The 17,618-nt window shown below is 31.1% G+C and overlaps 1 protein-coding gene across 3 annotated transcripts in view; it reads right to left on the minus strand.

The window, feature by feature from the left end:
• The window catches only part of LOC109599867 (neutral ceramidase), a 28,421-nt gene extending 12,625 nt beyond the window's left edge, over positions 1-15,796 (minus strand). Inside the window, exons 1-6 of one of the 3 annotated variants that reach the window (XM_049965567.1) lie at positions 15,575-15,796; positions 6,555-6,687; positions 6,357-6,500; positions 6,123-6,299; positions 4,702-4,829; positions 4-202 (exon numbers count right to left, since the gene is read on the minus strand). In XM_049965567.1, the coding sequence (XP_049821524.1) occupies positions 4-202; positions 4,702-4,829; positions 6,123-6,299; positions 6,357-6,500; positions 6,555-6,687; positions 15,575-15,615 (822 nt within the window). In that variant the 5' untranslated portion in view covers positions 15,616-15,796. The other 2 variants (XM_020015915.2, XM_049965568.1) reach the window with 2 other exon arrangements.
• Between the last annotated feature and the right edge of the window lie 1,822 nt (positions 15,797-17,618).

The raw sequence follows: 17,618 nt of genomic DNA on the forward strand, positions 1-17,618 counted from the left end.
TACTTTTCCAGGCAAGTCTTTGTTGACGGATTGTTCGAGCAACAGCGAGGCGTATCCTACGTTGTCGGATGTGACCAGACAGTTCGTGTTGTTCATCGACGTAGGATGGACGGCGAACCAATTTATGGCCCCGATCAATTTCTGATCGGACGATCGAACCATCCGTACTTGAACCAGTGTTTTGTCCACATTGTAGGCGTATCTGCAATAACAAACCCATTTAACTAAATACACGTCTTTCTATTTTAGCTATCCAGTCTTGAACACATTAACATCATTAATTATGTTGCATTACCCTTGAACCAGTTTACAAAATCACGAGACGTTATTAATCACAGTTTAACATAAAATGCTTTAATTTTAAGATTGCATGAACAATGTGCAACGCAATAAATCTCAAGAACGACCATTTTTATTTCCATCTTCGTATCTAATATCCAGATTTAATATAAGTGAAATTTACATTTTAAACGACCTTAGATCTATTCCATTTATATCTGTTTGCAGCAAGAAAATTCTATCTAAATCATTTCAATTTAAACCGGCATATACCTACGTATTTCATATGTAGTTTTGCAAGTTGTAAGAAATTAGATCTTTCCTATTTTACTACCACAGATATTTCAATTTTTTTATTGAGAAGCAAAATTGTACTTGATATTTTGATAAAATCACTGTTAATATTCGTTTTATGAATGGGAAATGTTAATATCAATCAAAGGATTATTTAGTATTTAATTTAGTCATAGCAAAATATACATGGTGTACCATTGACTTAAGTTATTGATGTCTATAGCTGTTCGGGTTTATTGGTCGACGTTTGTTGGAATTATTTCCGAGGTGTGATTTGGTTCATGTCACAAAGTATATGAACTGTTCTTCAAAAAAGTTGCGAAAATGTATAGAATGAACAATATTGAGATCATGCACAGATTCTATTTGTTGTTGGAACTGAGAAAAGAACACGACGATCTTTGTTGCAACAGACACTTGCAAATTATAAAAGTGAAACAGGAACTTAAAAAATATGCACAACAGATGCGTAATGAAATTATGGGTCTAAATTACATAATGTCAACCACCGTTGAAAGACATGCAAGAATTAACCACAAAATTATAGAACGGGAGAACCTGATTCAAGATATCCTTTCGTATACATCAGTACGGGAATCACTGTACTGCCGAACAAAAAAGCAACTTGGCACTCTGTTTGAACGTATCGATAAATCGAAAGTGGCTAGTGCTGAGCAAACGGTTATAAAAGAAGCGAGGGTAAATATTGCTACACAATTGGACATCATCAAGCTTCAACTTCTGATACGAAGTTAAGCTATTAAATTATTAAAAACAGTGCGTTTTTCCCTGAGGAAATCTACCGTATCAATATTGGGTAGGGAAGTTATTTCCTGAAAGTGTCCCTGAATGCGTGAGCAAAAGTCTTCAATGTAAAGGTTGATGCTTATAAGTCGACGTTTGTTTGAATTATTTCCTGACGTTCTATTAGCACGAGTGGCTAGCATCTTCAGAGATCTGATTTGATTCCTGTCACTGTGTATAGGTCTTCGGTACTGTATGGTCTAAATGTTCACCCACTTTTTTTGCTAGTACATCCAAAAAAGGTATCGAAACTGACCAATCTATTTTCTACATCAAGATGTACCGCTTTCAATATCTCAACAAAATGAGTGGAATCATTGATAAAGGTGGGGTGTTTCCAACATGAGATTGTAGCAATCTGACAAGATACTTAGCAAAGTTGTATGTTGGTGACCCAGGAGTACTATCGATGGGTCGGTGTGGTACATTATCCTTATGTATTTTGGACAGACCATATAAGCGAGGTGGAAGCGCTTCTGATTTGACTAATTGTTTTTGGATATCCCCTGATATGAATGATTTCTTTATTAAGATATTGGTGTTTCTTAGCTTTCTGGGTGTAAAATTAAACAAATAAAGAACATCCTGTATAAAATTTAGGAGTACTAATAATAGGTCTTTATAATATATTCCTTGGGGTGTATGTTAAAAATAAACATCAACATTGGTGCTTTTACAGACATTTTAGTTTCACCATCAGTCTCAATTATTGAAAAATATACAAAGTGTTCAATTACATTTTTGATAAACTCCCCGAGAAATATTCATTTTATGTATAGGGAACGCTTATAGCAATCAAAAAAATTTTAAATAAATTTGTTTATTTATGCTAAAATATACATACTGTTCTATTAAACTAACAAAGATGTTGGAGTTTTAAAATGTACAAAATTAAAAGTGAATAACGAACACTCAGTATATATGTTTTGTTATAGGATGTTCCTTAGTCAACGAGTATGCCAAAAATGAATTTACCAACATCAAAATTGTTGGCTTTACAGACATTTTAGTTAGACCATCAATCTATCAAAATTTTCAGAAAAACTATTGATTTTTTGTATAGGACATAGTATAGTCATTTTATTTATATTTACATGTAGAATTTAAAAATGTCAAATTATACAGGATGTTCCATAGAAAATAAACTTTTGTCGTTCTCTCTAATGAATATGTTAAGTGAATCACCCTGTATGTATGTATTGTATATTGACAAAATTTGTTTCTGGTTTTATTTCTTTATTTACAACAGTCGTCCATTAAGTTAATGCACATTGTTAATGGATTCGAAAAGTGTGTATTAAGTGTAAAAACATTAGAATAAACTCATTTACCACACGACAAATTAAGTGCAGAGACTGTCGAAGGATTTATTTCATTTATAAACTAAACTTGTTAAATGAATGAAAAACAACTGTAATTGAGTTCACAAATTAAATAATAGATACATCGAACATTTAATACAAATCACTCAAATTAATTTAACCATAAATTTTCTAGTCTGACAGTCCAATTACAATAATAAATTGGAACACATCATGTTCTAAAATTAAATTTTCAAAAGTAGTAAATATTATGTTGCCTTTTTGTTATAACAAAAACACATCTGATAAGGTATCAAGATTTATTCTAAACCACCTTGGTTTATTTCCAATTACCCACGAAGATTTACGCCGAAAACTGCAGACAAGAATCGAATTCCACGACAAGAAGAAATACGTTTCAATTTTTCGAACGGAAACGATTTTCTGTCGTGTACACAGTATTGTAATGTCTCGAAAATAAAATCTACAATAAAACTCCCCGACGTTCAGTATTCGTTACCATTTTATTTGTGCGAGAACAACTGTGTTTGACACTACAAATTTGTAGTGCTAGGTTGAATTCCTGATACGCTTGACTTAATTAAGGATCTGGAAATGTTTATTAACCGGAGACAAGGCAATTTCAGCAGGAATATAAAATAACCGAGAAATCGACGATTATTTTTTGTAATTGTCCAAATGGAACTGAATAATGAAGTTTGGTGTAAACCTAAAAAGTGTATATTAGTTTTTAGTTTATTTTACCACAAATGTTTTCCCACCAAATCAATTTAGATTGTTAATGGACACGAAGAGTGTAAAAACACACTAGATTACATTTTAACCCAATGTCAAATTAAATGGAGAGCTTTTGTGTGTTTCCGAAGGATTTATTTCGTGTTTAAACTAAGCTCACTCCTTGAATTAAATCCAATATATTTAACCATTAATTTTATAGTTTGATATATTGAACTACATATCCTGAACTAATTTTTATTTTTCAAATGTTTTAAATTGTTTGAAAAAGTGTTTAGATTGATTTTCAATCATCCATGAAGGTTTAGACGTGATAAGAATTGATTTAAAGACAAAAAAAGATATACGTTTCAATTTCTCGAACGGGAACGATATTATGGCGTTTCCAGTGTTGTAAAATCTCGACAATAAAATTTCTAGACGTTCATTATTCCTTCCAATTCTATTTGTATACGAACAACTGTATTTGACACTACAAATTTGTAGTGCTAATCTAAATGCCATCCGTTTTTTGACCCAATTACTTTACAACATTCATGAAACAGGACATAAAGGACTCCGATATTTTTAGAAATGGCTCAAATGGAAGTTTACCGTGGCCTGCGGATTCGTGAACTATAAAAATGAAATGAAAAATCATGAGTAAACTTTAAAGGAAAAGTGTCGAGTCTGATAGAGTAAATTTATAGAACGTGCTCCAAATTATAAGTTGTTGATTAAAAACTGTAGGAGGGATTAATCACAAGGAAACATTGCATGAAAACTCAAAAACGTATTTTCTAATCAAATTTTGTCTTGAATCTTGAGGAAGTAATTTATTTATGTGCTATTTTATGAAGACTTATAAGACAATTAATTTAAAAAACATGATAAAAATAAACGTAAATTATTTTGTACAACATGAATAAAACGTTTAGTATGGAACTTCGCTGCAAAAGCTGTCAACATTGCAAGGCACTAATTACAGCTTTTGCGAAAAGGTTAAAAAAACTCCTAATTATGTATCATAAAAGTTCTGAACAAAACTCTCTAACACTAATATCCTTGCTGACATATTTTGTATTTGAAAAATATTAGACATAAAATGGAAGAGCATAAAAGACATCAAAGCCTCATAGACTATTTACCTTTCACTCAATTTGTATATTTACATAGAGACTATTACGTGTTCCAACACAAAGGAACATTACACCATGAGAGCCACCTTTGAAAATCGAACTCCCTCAATTCGTACATTTTTCATAGAATACGACTAGTTCAAACTCACTTGGCACGTTCCTCTTCGGGATTGTACAAGTACGAGGCGGGACTGCGATTGATGTTGGCTTCCAATACTTCACCGGATGTGACGAATATCCTACCCTGGACCATATTCTCGTGAGCATTGACGACCGCCTACAACATTAAAAGGCAAATACAAATATTATGTAGATTACGGTCTGGTTCAGAAAAAACGAGGCTGCCGTAATTTGGGCCACATTCGGGGATTCCAAACAGATAACTTTTTTATATTAGCAAACCAAAGAAACCAACGAAAAAGAAATGTAATTACATCCCGAGTTTTTTCTTAACTAAAAAGTGATTAAGTTATTTCATTGGTTAACATTTAATTAATATGGTTTACATAAAAGCCTAACTTTTTATTTGAGCAGGAATATTAAGGTTATTAAATCATCTCGCTGCGCATTGAGTGAACATTTTTTCAATCATAATTAAATAGGGTTGGTTAAAAAAACACATATTCCAATATACTCAATCAGTTTCAAAAGTTCAAAGATATTCAAAAATTATAAAAATGCCAGGATATCCATTAACTAATGAAATTTATTCACAAATAATCTTTTTTCAGGAGAAAGGTTTACCACACAGGGAAACTGGACTTCGTATAGGTCGCCCAAGGGTGACAAGGGCCAGCCAAGGCAGGTGTGTAGTCTAAATGGTTATAAGAAATAAGTGAATAACTATCTTGAAGACTTTTGGCTTTTGCTTCAATTGTCTATATTTGTTTAAGATTGATGAGTGGTGGCCGCTAAATTGGAGTCTGGAGAGAAAGTGGTGTACACCAACTACACGCAGTTGCCAGTGAAGTAGTTACATAGATCTTTTAATTTGACAGCTGGGGAAGTCCTTATATAAGATGCAATTGAAAGAATGGAGAGGCTACCACTGTGGCGCCGTTTAAATATCCCCATGAGTATTCCAAACCTACTAAAAGCTGCAGTTGAATAATGGAATCACTCAAGAACTTATTAATAATCAAATAAGAGATTTGCACAGGCAAAATAATAAATGATTTTACAAAGCAGGGGTGGAAATATCAGGTACTAAATTATATTGTTGATGATGACTGCATTCAAATATTATTTCTTTTTAACTCAACTACTCTCTACTAGATAAATATTAAAACGCTTTAGGGATTTTTTACAGATGTGAAGATAAAGTAATAAAGTCTAATAGTAAGTTATTTACTTTATTTTTGGCGAATTTAAAAAGTAGAGACCTAAGAGAAAATGCTATTGAATCGTTCTTGACTTGAAACGAGTTTTCCCCATATATAATTAAAAGTGATCGGCTTAACTTGAATTTCAATTCGTAAAGCGGAGATTTGTGAACAAAGATCGTGCTTTTTAGTGACTCTCACTGAATATTTTTTAACGAAATTTACTAATAAATCAATGAAGTACTTACTCTTACAATTCCCTCCACCAGCGCATTGAATGTTTCGTGAGAGAAGCCCAAATTGGGCAGGTCGAACATCAGATCCATCAGAAAACCACCCGGAGTTCCGTGAGTGTGGGTACCACTCAAAATCAGGTTGTTCTCCGTGTACATTTCGCCGTACTTCTCCCTGAGCTTGTCCAGAACCTTCGTGGGAAATAAGAGTTTAAAAATTGTACTTTTATCAATTAAATTAGTTAGTACCGATCTTCTGAGGCCGTGGGCACCCATGCACGTGTCGACGGTGACGAAAGCGGCCCTAGTCTCTCCATCGTCTAGTATGAAAGCTCTCGCGAATTGCCTCAGATGTATGCCGCATCCTTTCTGTCCCGTTTTTGCGTATCCCATCTAAATTGAAACGGAAACTATTTCATCCTGCGGATAGGTTCGAAAGTAACTTACAAATGTGATTTCGGCCGAAGGTCCTGTACAGTCGGCTCTTCCCACCCCGATATGATAATCGGCCTCGGTCCTCGAGATGCAGACCACCAAAACGGCGGCGAACAGCCCCAGTTGCTTCCACCCACGCGACATCCTGGAATCAATTGATGTCAAATTGCGGTGGCATTTTCATAATTGTGGACACGCTTAATTTTGTGATAAGGTGACATCTGCGTGGTACGTTGGGTAATTTAAAAAATTCGTGATATAACACGCCGCTGATGTTCTGGTGTAACGGACGACTTTCTCTTGTTTAGGCTCGTCACACTAATTTACCGTCTTCGTCTGGAATAATCAAGTGGACTTGTCGCAATTCCAAAAATTCTTACTTTGGTTATTTTAATGAATTAAAAATTTAGGTAATGCCGACTTACGTTCCGAAAGGTGAGATGTTAAACGGATGGTGAAACAATACACTTTAATTTATGTTAAGAAGTTTTCATCAGTATTACAAGTTATGAAATTGGTCATGCCATGAACGATGCTATTACCTCAGCTTTCACTTAATTCGGCCAAATATACCGGGTGTTTGACGGGCACAAATGTTTGTATAAGTTGTTGGCACATGTAAAAATTCAAGTAATATATTCATGGTGAACAACAAGCAAATCTGATATTTGACTTGACCTGCTTTATAATTTTAATAAAATATTTACTAACAATATTATTAATAAATACATTACATTAATATTATAAAATTATTAATAAAAAAAGTTGGCAGTTATAGAGACTGCCGATAGAAATGAAAACTTAGAACTTTTAGTATTAAAATTTGAAATTTCATAATGTTTGAATTAAATTTATCAACATCAATCTGGTTTTCACATCTATTGACACTCCGAGCAACAATTTTATGCATGTTTATGGTTTTTTATTATTTAAATATATTACGGGCTGTACAAGATCATGATAAAATATAAATACAATTCAATTGAAATAACAATTAATATACAATCATATTATTTATGGACAGTATTTGTATTTACTTAAATTTAAATGTACTTGATTTTTAATATTACTTTAATTGTTTGCCTCATTGTCATCATTAGCTTCAACAATACTTAGACTTTTTGTACTTTCAATTATTTGATTCAAATTTATCTAAGTATCGCGTAAAAGCGGCATCGATTGTCGTTTTATGTTTTGTAGTACTGAGTCTTCGATCATTGGACATATTTAAATAAATTTTTCACTAAATCCATTCAATTTCACTTATAAGATATACACAGCACTATACGTCAACTGTATAGCTACAGACATTCTAGTATAAGCATGGCGGTGACGCGAACGCACGAGATTTCACCCATCCAAAAAGTGTTTAAGGCGCCCAGCACATTGCGCGTGCGCCAGTCATGAGTATGTCAATGACGCGAAGGCATAATATTTCCCTACCAAAAAATGGCCAACGCGGCTAAAAAAGTTTTCACTTCTAAAAATACATTAAATCTATTATTATTTGTTAGGAAAGGCTAAAATTCAGTTTACACATTTTTGTTGACGGTATAAAAAACAAGTATGTTTTACTTTTGCTTAATAAACATCCCTCCTTTGATTGTAAATGGAACCAAAATATGTACAACCGGTCACTTATTTTTCAATACTGATCTTGAACGATTATTTGGGAAATTTACCTTCGAACGATATTTGGTATATATATATATATTACTTTTCGACATAATTGAACGCGTTGGTAACAGATTGTAAGAGAATTTGGAGTTGATTTTTTCCTTGAAAGTACATACAGAAATAAAGGTGATCAGAAATTTCGAATATTTCTGTATAGAGATTCCTTCCAGAAGGCAATCTCCTCTATGAACCCTCCACTTTCAAAACAGTAATAGATATTAGAGTCAAACTCATTTCAAATTTTACTTGATTTCAAAATGCTCTCAAATGTACAGTTGTAACTCACCCTCTAGTTCCGGGATTTTATTCTTAAGGTCTAGTTTTCGGGTACCTCTCGAAACGCCGGCAGACACATAGTTTGTTGGTCCAGCAACCGATGTTACCAGTCAAATAAACAACTTTTTTCTTTTGTCTGAATTTATTAACAAAAGAAGAACGAGCATGTCGGTGACGCGAACCCATAAGATTTTCCCCCATCTAAAAAGTGCCCAACGCGGCTAAACAAGTTTTCACTTCACACAAAATTAGACGAAAATTTCACTCAGATTTTAGGATAGTTGAAAACAATAAAAACCATAAAAACCACTTAAATAAATAAAAGCAAATAGAAATGCAAGAACGAAACGAAAGAAAAGTAACTTGGAACGAACAGAAACGGAAACTCCAAACAGTTGTTTAAAGTCCGTTTAAAATTTTTCAAATGCCCCAGATTCTTAGAAACGATACGTCAAGTGTGAAAGTGGGATTTAAAAGACCGTCGCTGCAGTTTGTAGTCGAAAGTCGTTTCGTACATTTGTTCAGTTTGTACCATTTTAGTTGGTTTGATAATAGTAACCGAGGGTTGTGTTTAATAAATTGATGATGTGGTCGAATCGTATTAACGATGAAAATTAGTTCTGATTGTGTCCGAAATGTAAACGTGCACCGTATGGTTATTTATGTGCTCTATTGATATTGAGTATTTGTTAAATACCTTCAATATAAACCGCATTATTGGTGAAATGAATGCGAATTTCATTACATTCACAAATGCACATTGTTGCGTTTGCATATATGGTAATTTAAATTATTGGGATGTTATTAAAGGTAAATAATTAAGTAAAAAATTCTGAAAATATTATTTTACTTACATGTAGTGCTGTTCATTTATTATATTCACATTTTTTATAATGACGTCTGAGTGAGTGTAAAAAAATGTTACACTCAAAGGATTTCGTAATGGAAAGTAAACTGTCTTGTTAACAAGATACGGTGTACTTAATTAAATTCTTGTTTCGCGTTATTTCTCAAGATATTTTTAGCAGTATATTGCGAAATGATTAATATTCATGTCATTTTTTTACTGTATTTATTTTGTTAAATCACTCACTTCAAAAGATAGTTTACAATTTTAATTGTCGAAACAATGATTAATGAATGGTCGATTTAACATTTAACAGATATGTACAATTAGGTTTATTCTAATTACTGTTGATTTTTTAAAATGGCCAATTTAACAGATTTAGATCAACACAGGAAATAAAATTTTCAGTACTTTTATTCTAAATTTACATTAATGTGTTAAAATAAATATTGAATACAGTTTAAAAAACAAATACAGGGTCATCTATCTTATTCATTATGAATTTATGAAGAACGGAACAAGATATTGATTTGAAACTTTTATAGCAATTATAACTTGACTTGAACTACTTTTTAATTTAAATATTTAGAACAAAATTTCTATGAAAAAACAAAAATATACAGAGTGATCTATATTCAAATCAATATCTTTTTTTGTTCATTATAAGTTAATTTCCATCATTTGCATTCAACTATTAAAAAAGACCGTTTTAATAAATTCATTTAAATATTTGATGTAAAGTAAAAAATTTATATTTATTTTAATGATTAGTACTTCACTTTTAATCAGATAAAACAAAACTCATTATAGACTCGTGGTAACTTTTAAGTTCAAAGGATAAATTTTTGTACTAACTAAAATTATCAATTCTCTTACAGTTAAACTATAAAGGTTATTTAAAATTATATATTTTAAGCAAATAAAAGCAATTATTTTAAGGACGATTATTTTATTTACATTGTCAACACATGTGAGGAATTTATAAGTACATTTAAATAAACTACCTTTATATTTGTTTTTAAACTAGGAAATATTTATTTACCTTTCCAAATTACATTAATCCAGTAACAATTCCAACAAACACAATCTCACCACTGATTTCTTATTTGTTTTAGAATACTTATATACCAGAAAATCAAATCAAGATTTAGATAAATCAATATTTAACTTATAATCATAAATATGCTTTATTTATATACATATTTCAAGTGTTGACACTTATATAAGCACTTAATCAATGATAATTTGTGGCACACGACAACTGTTATAAATAAAGTAAAATTTTAATGTAAAAAATACAACAATTCAAACATTTTATTATACACAAAAATAATGACCAGTATAATATCAATTTAAATTTAAACTTTTGTGGAGATGTCTCCACCAAAAGTTAAGAAATTGAAAGGTAAGCATTCTTATTATATTTAAAATCAATCAACAAAATTACTCACACAAAACAAAAGTGAAACACAAACACCAAAACAAAACTGAAGACCGCAGCAGATCTACAACTCAAAGGAATTATTTATTGTTATCAGTATCGGCGTCGGTTTACAATCGCAAGGAAGCAGTCGATGAATACGAATGAAGACCCTACAATGGATTCAATAATCCGCACATGATAATGTCAGTCACTTCCTACATCAAAAACTGATTACTTGGACATGATGTGAATGCTTCCTACAATCTTCAACGTCAAGGCGGACCATAAGAAGACTTAAATTTAAATTAGTTTATACATATTTTACTAATCTAATAAGTACATCAATAATTCATGTTTGCGAGGATGACGCTCGTGGATGTAGTTATTTACCCTTTCTTTTCCGTCTCGTAAATCGCCCTCAACAAAAGAATTTGCAATATCGTGACGGTCTTTGAATTTTATGGATTACGAACGATAATCTGATTGGTGCGCCGCATTTCACTTAACGATAAACGATTTCAATTTTCCCTGTAGTCTATAAGTGTCGCAGAAACATTTAATGTGTTGTTTGTTCTGTTATTTATTATTGAACCAAACAATTTTTAAAAATTACTATCCGATTGTACCTCCTAATCCGACACAACGTTGAAATAAATTGTGACGCCTCAAATGGATGAAATGTGCGGTTAAAAATGTAATGAGAAAATTCAATTTAAAAGCCAGCGAGAGCTTTTTCGAATTAAGGAATGAACGTCTCGGAGAAACTGACTTCTAAGTTTTTAGGACGTTTTTGTGTTTATATTCAAGTAGAGATGCGATTAACTTCATCATCTTGTGGAGTATATAAAAATTTACAGTGACTTATTTCATTTTTAATTGTGATGATTACCTATGGCCGGCTCCTATTTGTAAATTAAGGTTATTAAAAAACTGCGTGAAATTTGTTGAGTTAAATGGAAACCACTTAAAATTACAAAAATGTTTGAGCATATACTTTTTATCAGATAATTTATCAGTGGGCGACGCTGTGGCAAAAATGTTTTCGTAATTAAATTTCACTGAAAAACTGCCACATATAAAGAATATGATTTTACTAACAATGAGTAAACATTCGCTGTTATTATAATATTAAGATTTTTCAATCACCATAGACGGGCAAAATTAAATAGATTAATTTTTAATTGAAAGATTGTTTATTGTAGTATTAAATGAGAAATGTTCCACAAATTTTCCTGTTTGACTACAATATATTAAACCACAAATTACGAGGGCTAGCTAGAGAACATATAATAATACATTTCAGATAATTTACGCAGTACATTATTAAGATGATTGTTGTAATTAACAATAAACAAAATAATTCACTTAATTATTAATTAAAAGTTTACGGAAAACTGAAAAAATTTAATTTCATGTTTCAACATCAACACTGACATCAAGTTTATTATTTTATTAAAATGATCTACAATGTCTGAAAAACACCAATTTTAATGCTGGAAAGTTAATTTTTTGCATACACGTTAACCAAGGACCATCTAATAAAGAATAATTATTAATACACCCAAATTTTATACTGGGTATTCGTTTAATTTACGTTTAATTTTAGCTAGACCATCAACAGTCGATGAGTTTGAAAAATAAATCCAAAATATACGGGATCTTTCGTAGAAATTTTCTTCAAATTAAATTAAAAAAGTAGTTAAATATAACTATAAAACCCATAAAACTTATGGGAGATAGTGAACAACAAAATAAGACACAAAGATTATAGTAATATTTATTCAGGGTTGACAATGTGTTGCTTTCCATGAAAAAAAGGTGTTTGGAAGTTATTCATAATAATGGATTAAAATAATCAGTAAAAATAAACACTTTATTTTTTTATTGTTTAACTATGTAATTATTAAATTTATAAAGAGAAGTTAATTTTCAATATATATTTATTTGGACATAATAACCAGGACAAAAATTATTTAAATTTTAAAAATGTTGCTCTACTTTCTGCCAATACTGTACATTCTGAAATTGTCTCTATTTTATATCATATGTTTCTTTAGAAATCAATTATTTTTCTTTTTTTTTTTTCTTAAAGGAATTTGCAATATTCTAATTTGCATTTTTTCTGTATACCGACAAGGGTCATTATTTTTCACATCACTGTATTTAAAAATTAAATTAATATGTGTATTACTTAATTAATTTCCATTTAATCATTTAATTCATGAGATTTGTCAATTAATTAATAATTCAATTCAATCTTCATTGTTTCAAACTTTTGTGAACCTTCATAATAGTAAATTTACATTAAAATGTCATGCCATAAAAAGTAAAATTAAAAAATATCCTTAATAAGATTCTGGTAATTAATATATTATTCATATAATAAACAGTGCAAATGTTAATGTTTACCATTTACATTTAACTAAATTCAATAGTTTTAATTTTTAAAAATTTTGACAGTTTGATGGTCCACCTAAAATGTCTAAAAAACACCAATTTCAATACTCGAAAGTTTTTGGCATACACGTTAATCAAGGACCATCTATTGGATGGAGGAACAATTATTAGTACTTTCAAATTTTAGAGTATAGAGTATTCGTTATTTACATTTTTGAAAAAATATGTGTACAGTGGTACCCCTAATTGGAAAAACTTATTAAAATGTATTAAAAGTATAAACATGCGTTGAAAGAATAATTGTAATCAAATTCAACATAAAAATTATAGAAATTTGCAATATTTTAATTTGTATTTTTTCTGTATACCGACAAGGGTCATTATTTTTCACATCACAGTACTTAATTAATTTCCATTTAATTCATGAGGTATGTCAATTAAATAATAATTCAATTCAATCTTCATTGTTTAAACTTTTGTGAACCTTGATAATAGTAAATTTTACATTAAAATGTGATGCCATAAAAAGTAAAATTAAAAAATATCCTTAATAAGATCCTGGTATTTAAAATATTATTAAATAATAAACAGTGCAAAACTTATTGTTCATCATTTACATTTAACTAAATGCAATGTTTTTTTTTTTCAAAAATTTTGTCATATTCTACCTAAAATGTCTAAAAAACACCAATTTAAATGCTCAAATAGTATTTTACACTACAAGGGAAGAAAGTTTGAGATTCCTGCCCGAGGCGCAGCCGAGGGCAAGATGGCGCGCAGGGCAGGGCTCTCAAACTTTCTTCCCGTGTAGTGTATACTATTTTTCTTACTACCTCGGCTACGCCTCGGGCAATATGGCGCGCAAGGCAGGAATTTCAAACTTTTTTCCCGTGTAGTGTATACTATTTTTCTTACTACCTCGGTCGAAAGTACGTATTTTGCTCCCCGGTTCCACGACAGAAAAATACTATTTTCTGTCGTGGAACCGGGGAGCAAAATACGTACTTTCGACCGAGGTAGTAAGAAAAGTTTATTTTTGGCATACACGTTAACCAAATGCCATCTATTAGATGGAGAAGCAATTATTAATACTTCTAAATTTCGTTATTTATATTTTAATTTTGAAAAAATATATATACAGCAGTAACCATGATTAGAGCAACTTATTAAAATGTATTAAAAGTATAAACATACGTTGAAAGAATAGTTATAATCAAATTCGATATAAAAATTATAGAAATATGAACAAACTGTTCATAACAAGAAGCTTGAAAGAATATAAAGCAAGTCATACATTGAAAAATTGATTGTGAGATCTGCTGAAATTTTAACACAAAAAGGATATTATACAAACTATTATTGTTAAATTTAAGGTTACTCAATTCAGAATAATATATGTAACATTTTATGGAGTACAAAATAACATCAGTAGTTCACATTCATGTAAAAGTTAAGGCTTTCGTGACTATTGTTTCTATATCTATATTGGTTCGGATTTATAGGCTGACGTTTTTTGGAATTATGACCATAATATTTTAAACATTTTACAATTTAAAAAAATGTTATAACAATGACCGCTACTGCACATAAATGTATTTATTGACCACATTATTACAATAAATAATGAGTATTAACTCGATCCTACACAAATATATAAATCGATCCCACGCACCTAATTGCCCACTATTTAACGCACGCCAGACAATTATTACTTGGCGACACATTAAAATTTAATGCTGCGACTTCTCCAAAATGTTCGAGAATAATAAAGTTTTGCATAGGATTTATTCGCCTTTTATTCTCCAGCCAGACTTTCCCTATCCTGGTTTCATTATTTATAATTAATGCAGTTATTAAAGTTTCATATTAATTACTTCGTTTAGAGGCATTAAATTGTCACACAAAGTTTTTATTAAACACTTATATTAGTAATTTTTGCTAATGCAAACGGTTGTATTCTTCATTTCACCTTAATGATATTTTACGGCATAAAGAAACCGCAAACGTAATTTCATTATACAGCACCACTTCCAGATATGGTCGCAATTGACAAAAACAATCGTATCAACTCACCTCGGGGTGTTTTATTTACCCATACCAAAAGTAACGGTTTCACGCACGAGTTAACAAAAAATTAAATCAAACACAACTGTCCGAATGTCTCCCAACAGTGCCCAGTCTATTGTTCCAGTCGTCGGCGAAGGAACATTCGGAATAACAATGATCCCATACGTTTTGTTTTAACAGTCCGTCTTTGATATCGTTACTCACTTCCTATGTCACCGCAAAAACGATTGCCCGAACATGCTTAGAATGCATCCCGTGCCTCAATGACGGTTTGAGGAAAAAATTCATTTAGCCCCGACGTTTATCAATCACGAAAAATTCGCATAAAAGTGTCAGTGTTCGTACCGAATGGAACAATGGTGACCTTGATGGGTTAATTGTATCATGACTGGCTAATGAACAAAAGCTAGCTGACTTTGATTGCAATGTTGGTGCATCACATATTCAAGTTGGCATCTGCTACGATCCAATCCCAGTATGACTGTGATCGTGATATTCAAATGAGAATTTCACGTTTCGAACTATTAAAAACTAATTACACTAATTGCAGAATATTAAAGTGTAGAAGTTGCACAAAACGTCGAGAATAATCAAATATAATAACTGCACTATGGATAGGTTCGAATTAAATTTGGAACTAACGCCTGTTAGTTTAACTCCTAACTCAAGTAACTTTGTTTAATACCGGTCACGTGATCCGATTTAAGTAAAGCGAGCCATCAAAAGTTTATAAGAGGGTTTACATTCGGCATATTTTATTCAGATCACAGGTCATCGGTCAAGGTTTATTTTTTGTTCAATCAGGGATTCTTGGGTATAAAAATGTTTTAGTATTAATCAATGCGTATCATTTGGGGGAGGTATTCCAGTCGTTTCGTTCGCTGAATTTAAATGATTTTCATTTAACTTTAATTCAACGTCCCTGATTTAATTAAAATTGAATTTATCAATTTGAAAACAACCTGCTATTTTGCGATTAATTCCACACAAAGGGGCCGAAATGTCGGTGTCTGGTAACCTTTGTGTGAGCCGTTTCAGATTAATTAACGTAATCTGATACTACTTAAAGCCTTCAACTATCTTTCAAACCAACAATATTTTATCACCGGTTGTATGTGAAAGTCAACTTTATTAAAGTTCACAAATATAATTATTGTTGATATACCAGCAAAAATATTAATTTCCTTCCTTGACAAAAACATTCAAAGGACACTTTCCGGCTTGTCATTAAAAGTCTTCTTTGTTTTTTATCAAGTCTGTGGTAATTAACCCAACAATACGACTTAAAACGGGATTATCGTAGTAATTTGCCTCCTGATGCATATAAACAGTGGGGAATTACTATTAAAAGCTCTAATGGGAACTGCATAATAATACTAAAGTTTTATTAACGCGGCTTCATGCGGATAGCAATTTTTCTGTCGCCATCAGACGTAAATAAGGAACCATAATAAAATCTGCTGCAGATTCCAGTTGCAAATTAAATGTACGCTCAACCCTAATATAAAATTAAATGAAAGTGGAACCCATAAGATAAGATTATTCTTTTGTCAAAAATTTGCACTTTTAACACGCTTTTGTTGTTAAGATTATTTTCAGGCGACGAGAAATGGGTTGTATAAATTTAATGCTAAGAGATGAGGATATTTATCAGAGTTTAACTCTGTAAATAATCTTGGCTGGAAAATTTATGTTGTGCGCATGAAAGAGATGTATGATATGATTTAACTTAAATTAAATATTAAATCTTTTTTATAATTTTAAAAAATAAGATATAATAATTTTTCTAATTTATGACATATTTTTCAAATATTTTAAATGATAAATTTTTGATTATAGCACATCTATGTGTGGTTCTTGAAACTGTAGTCAAACTAAGGAACAATGTCTTTATCTTTCCACAATTGCCTACAGGAAATATTTTTAAGTGAGTTCCACTTCAGCTTCCAAAGACTAGATGTCGCTTATGTCCCAATGTTTACATCAGATGCTGTATACTTATGAATTTCTGCGGTGTTGCCTCTATGAAATTAAAAACGCTGCAAAGACTTATTGATAAGTGCATATTAAATCAAATTTGATTCAGGTGTTTATTATAAGATTTTTATAAAATGAACAGCAATTACCTGTATGTACAAGTACTGGAGTTAATTCCACATTTATATAAATCCCTTAATTCACGTTTCTTTTTGTATTGTTTGCCATTTTCTAATAAAAATCACTTACTGCATAATTAATGGACAAACCACCACAGATAAATACCATTCAAACACATAAACACACCATTAAAGTTAAACAATTTCAGTAATTCAAATCTTCGGGGAAAACAACACAATAAACAACGGCAACGTCGCGGAAGCCGTGTTTTAAACACAGACATTACCCATTG

Source organism: Aethina tumida, chromosome 3 (assembly GCF_024364675.1).
Source record: "Aethina tumida isolate Nest 87 chromosome 3, icAetTumi1.1, whole genome shotgun sequence".
Lineage (NCBI taxonomy): Eukaryota > Metazoa > Arthropoda > Insecta > Coleoptera > Nitidulidae > Aethina > Aethina tumida.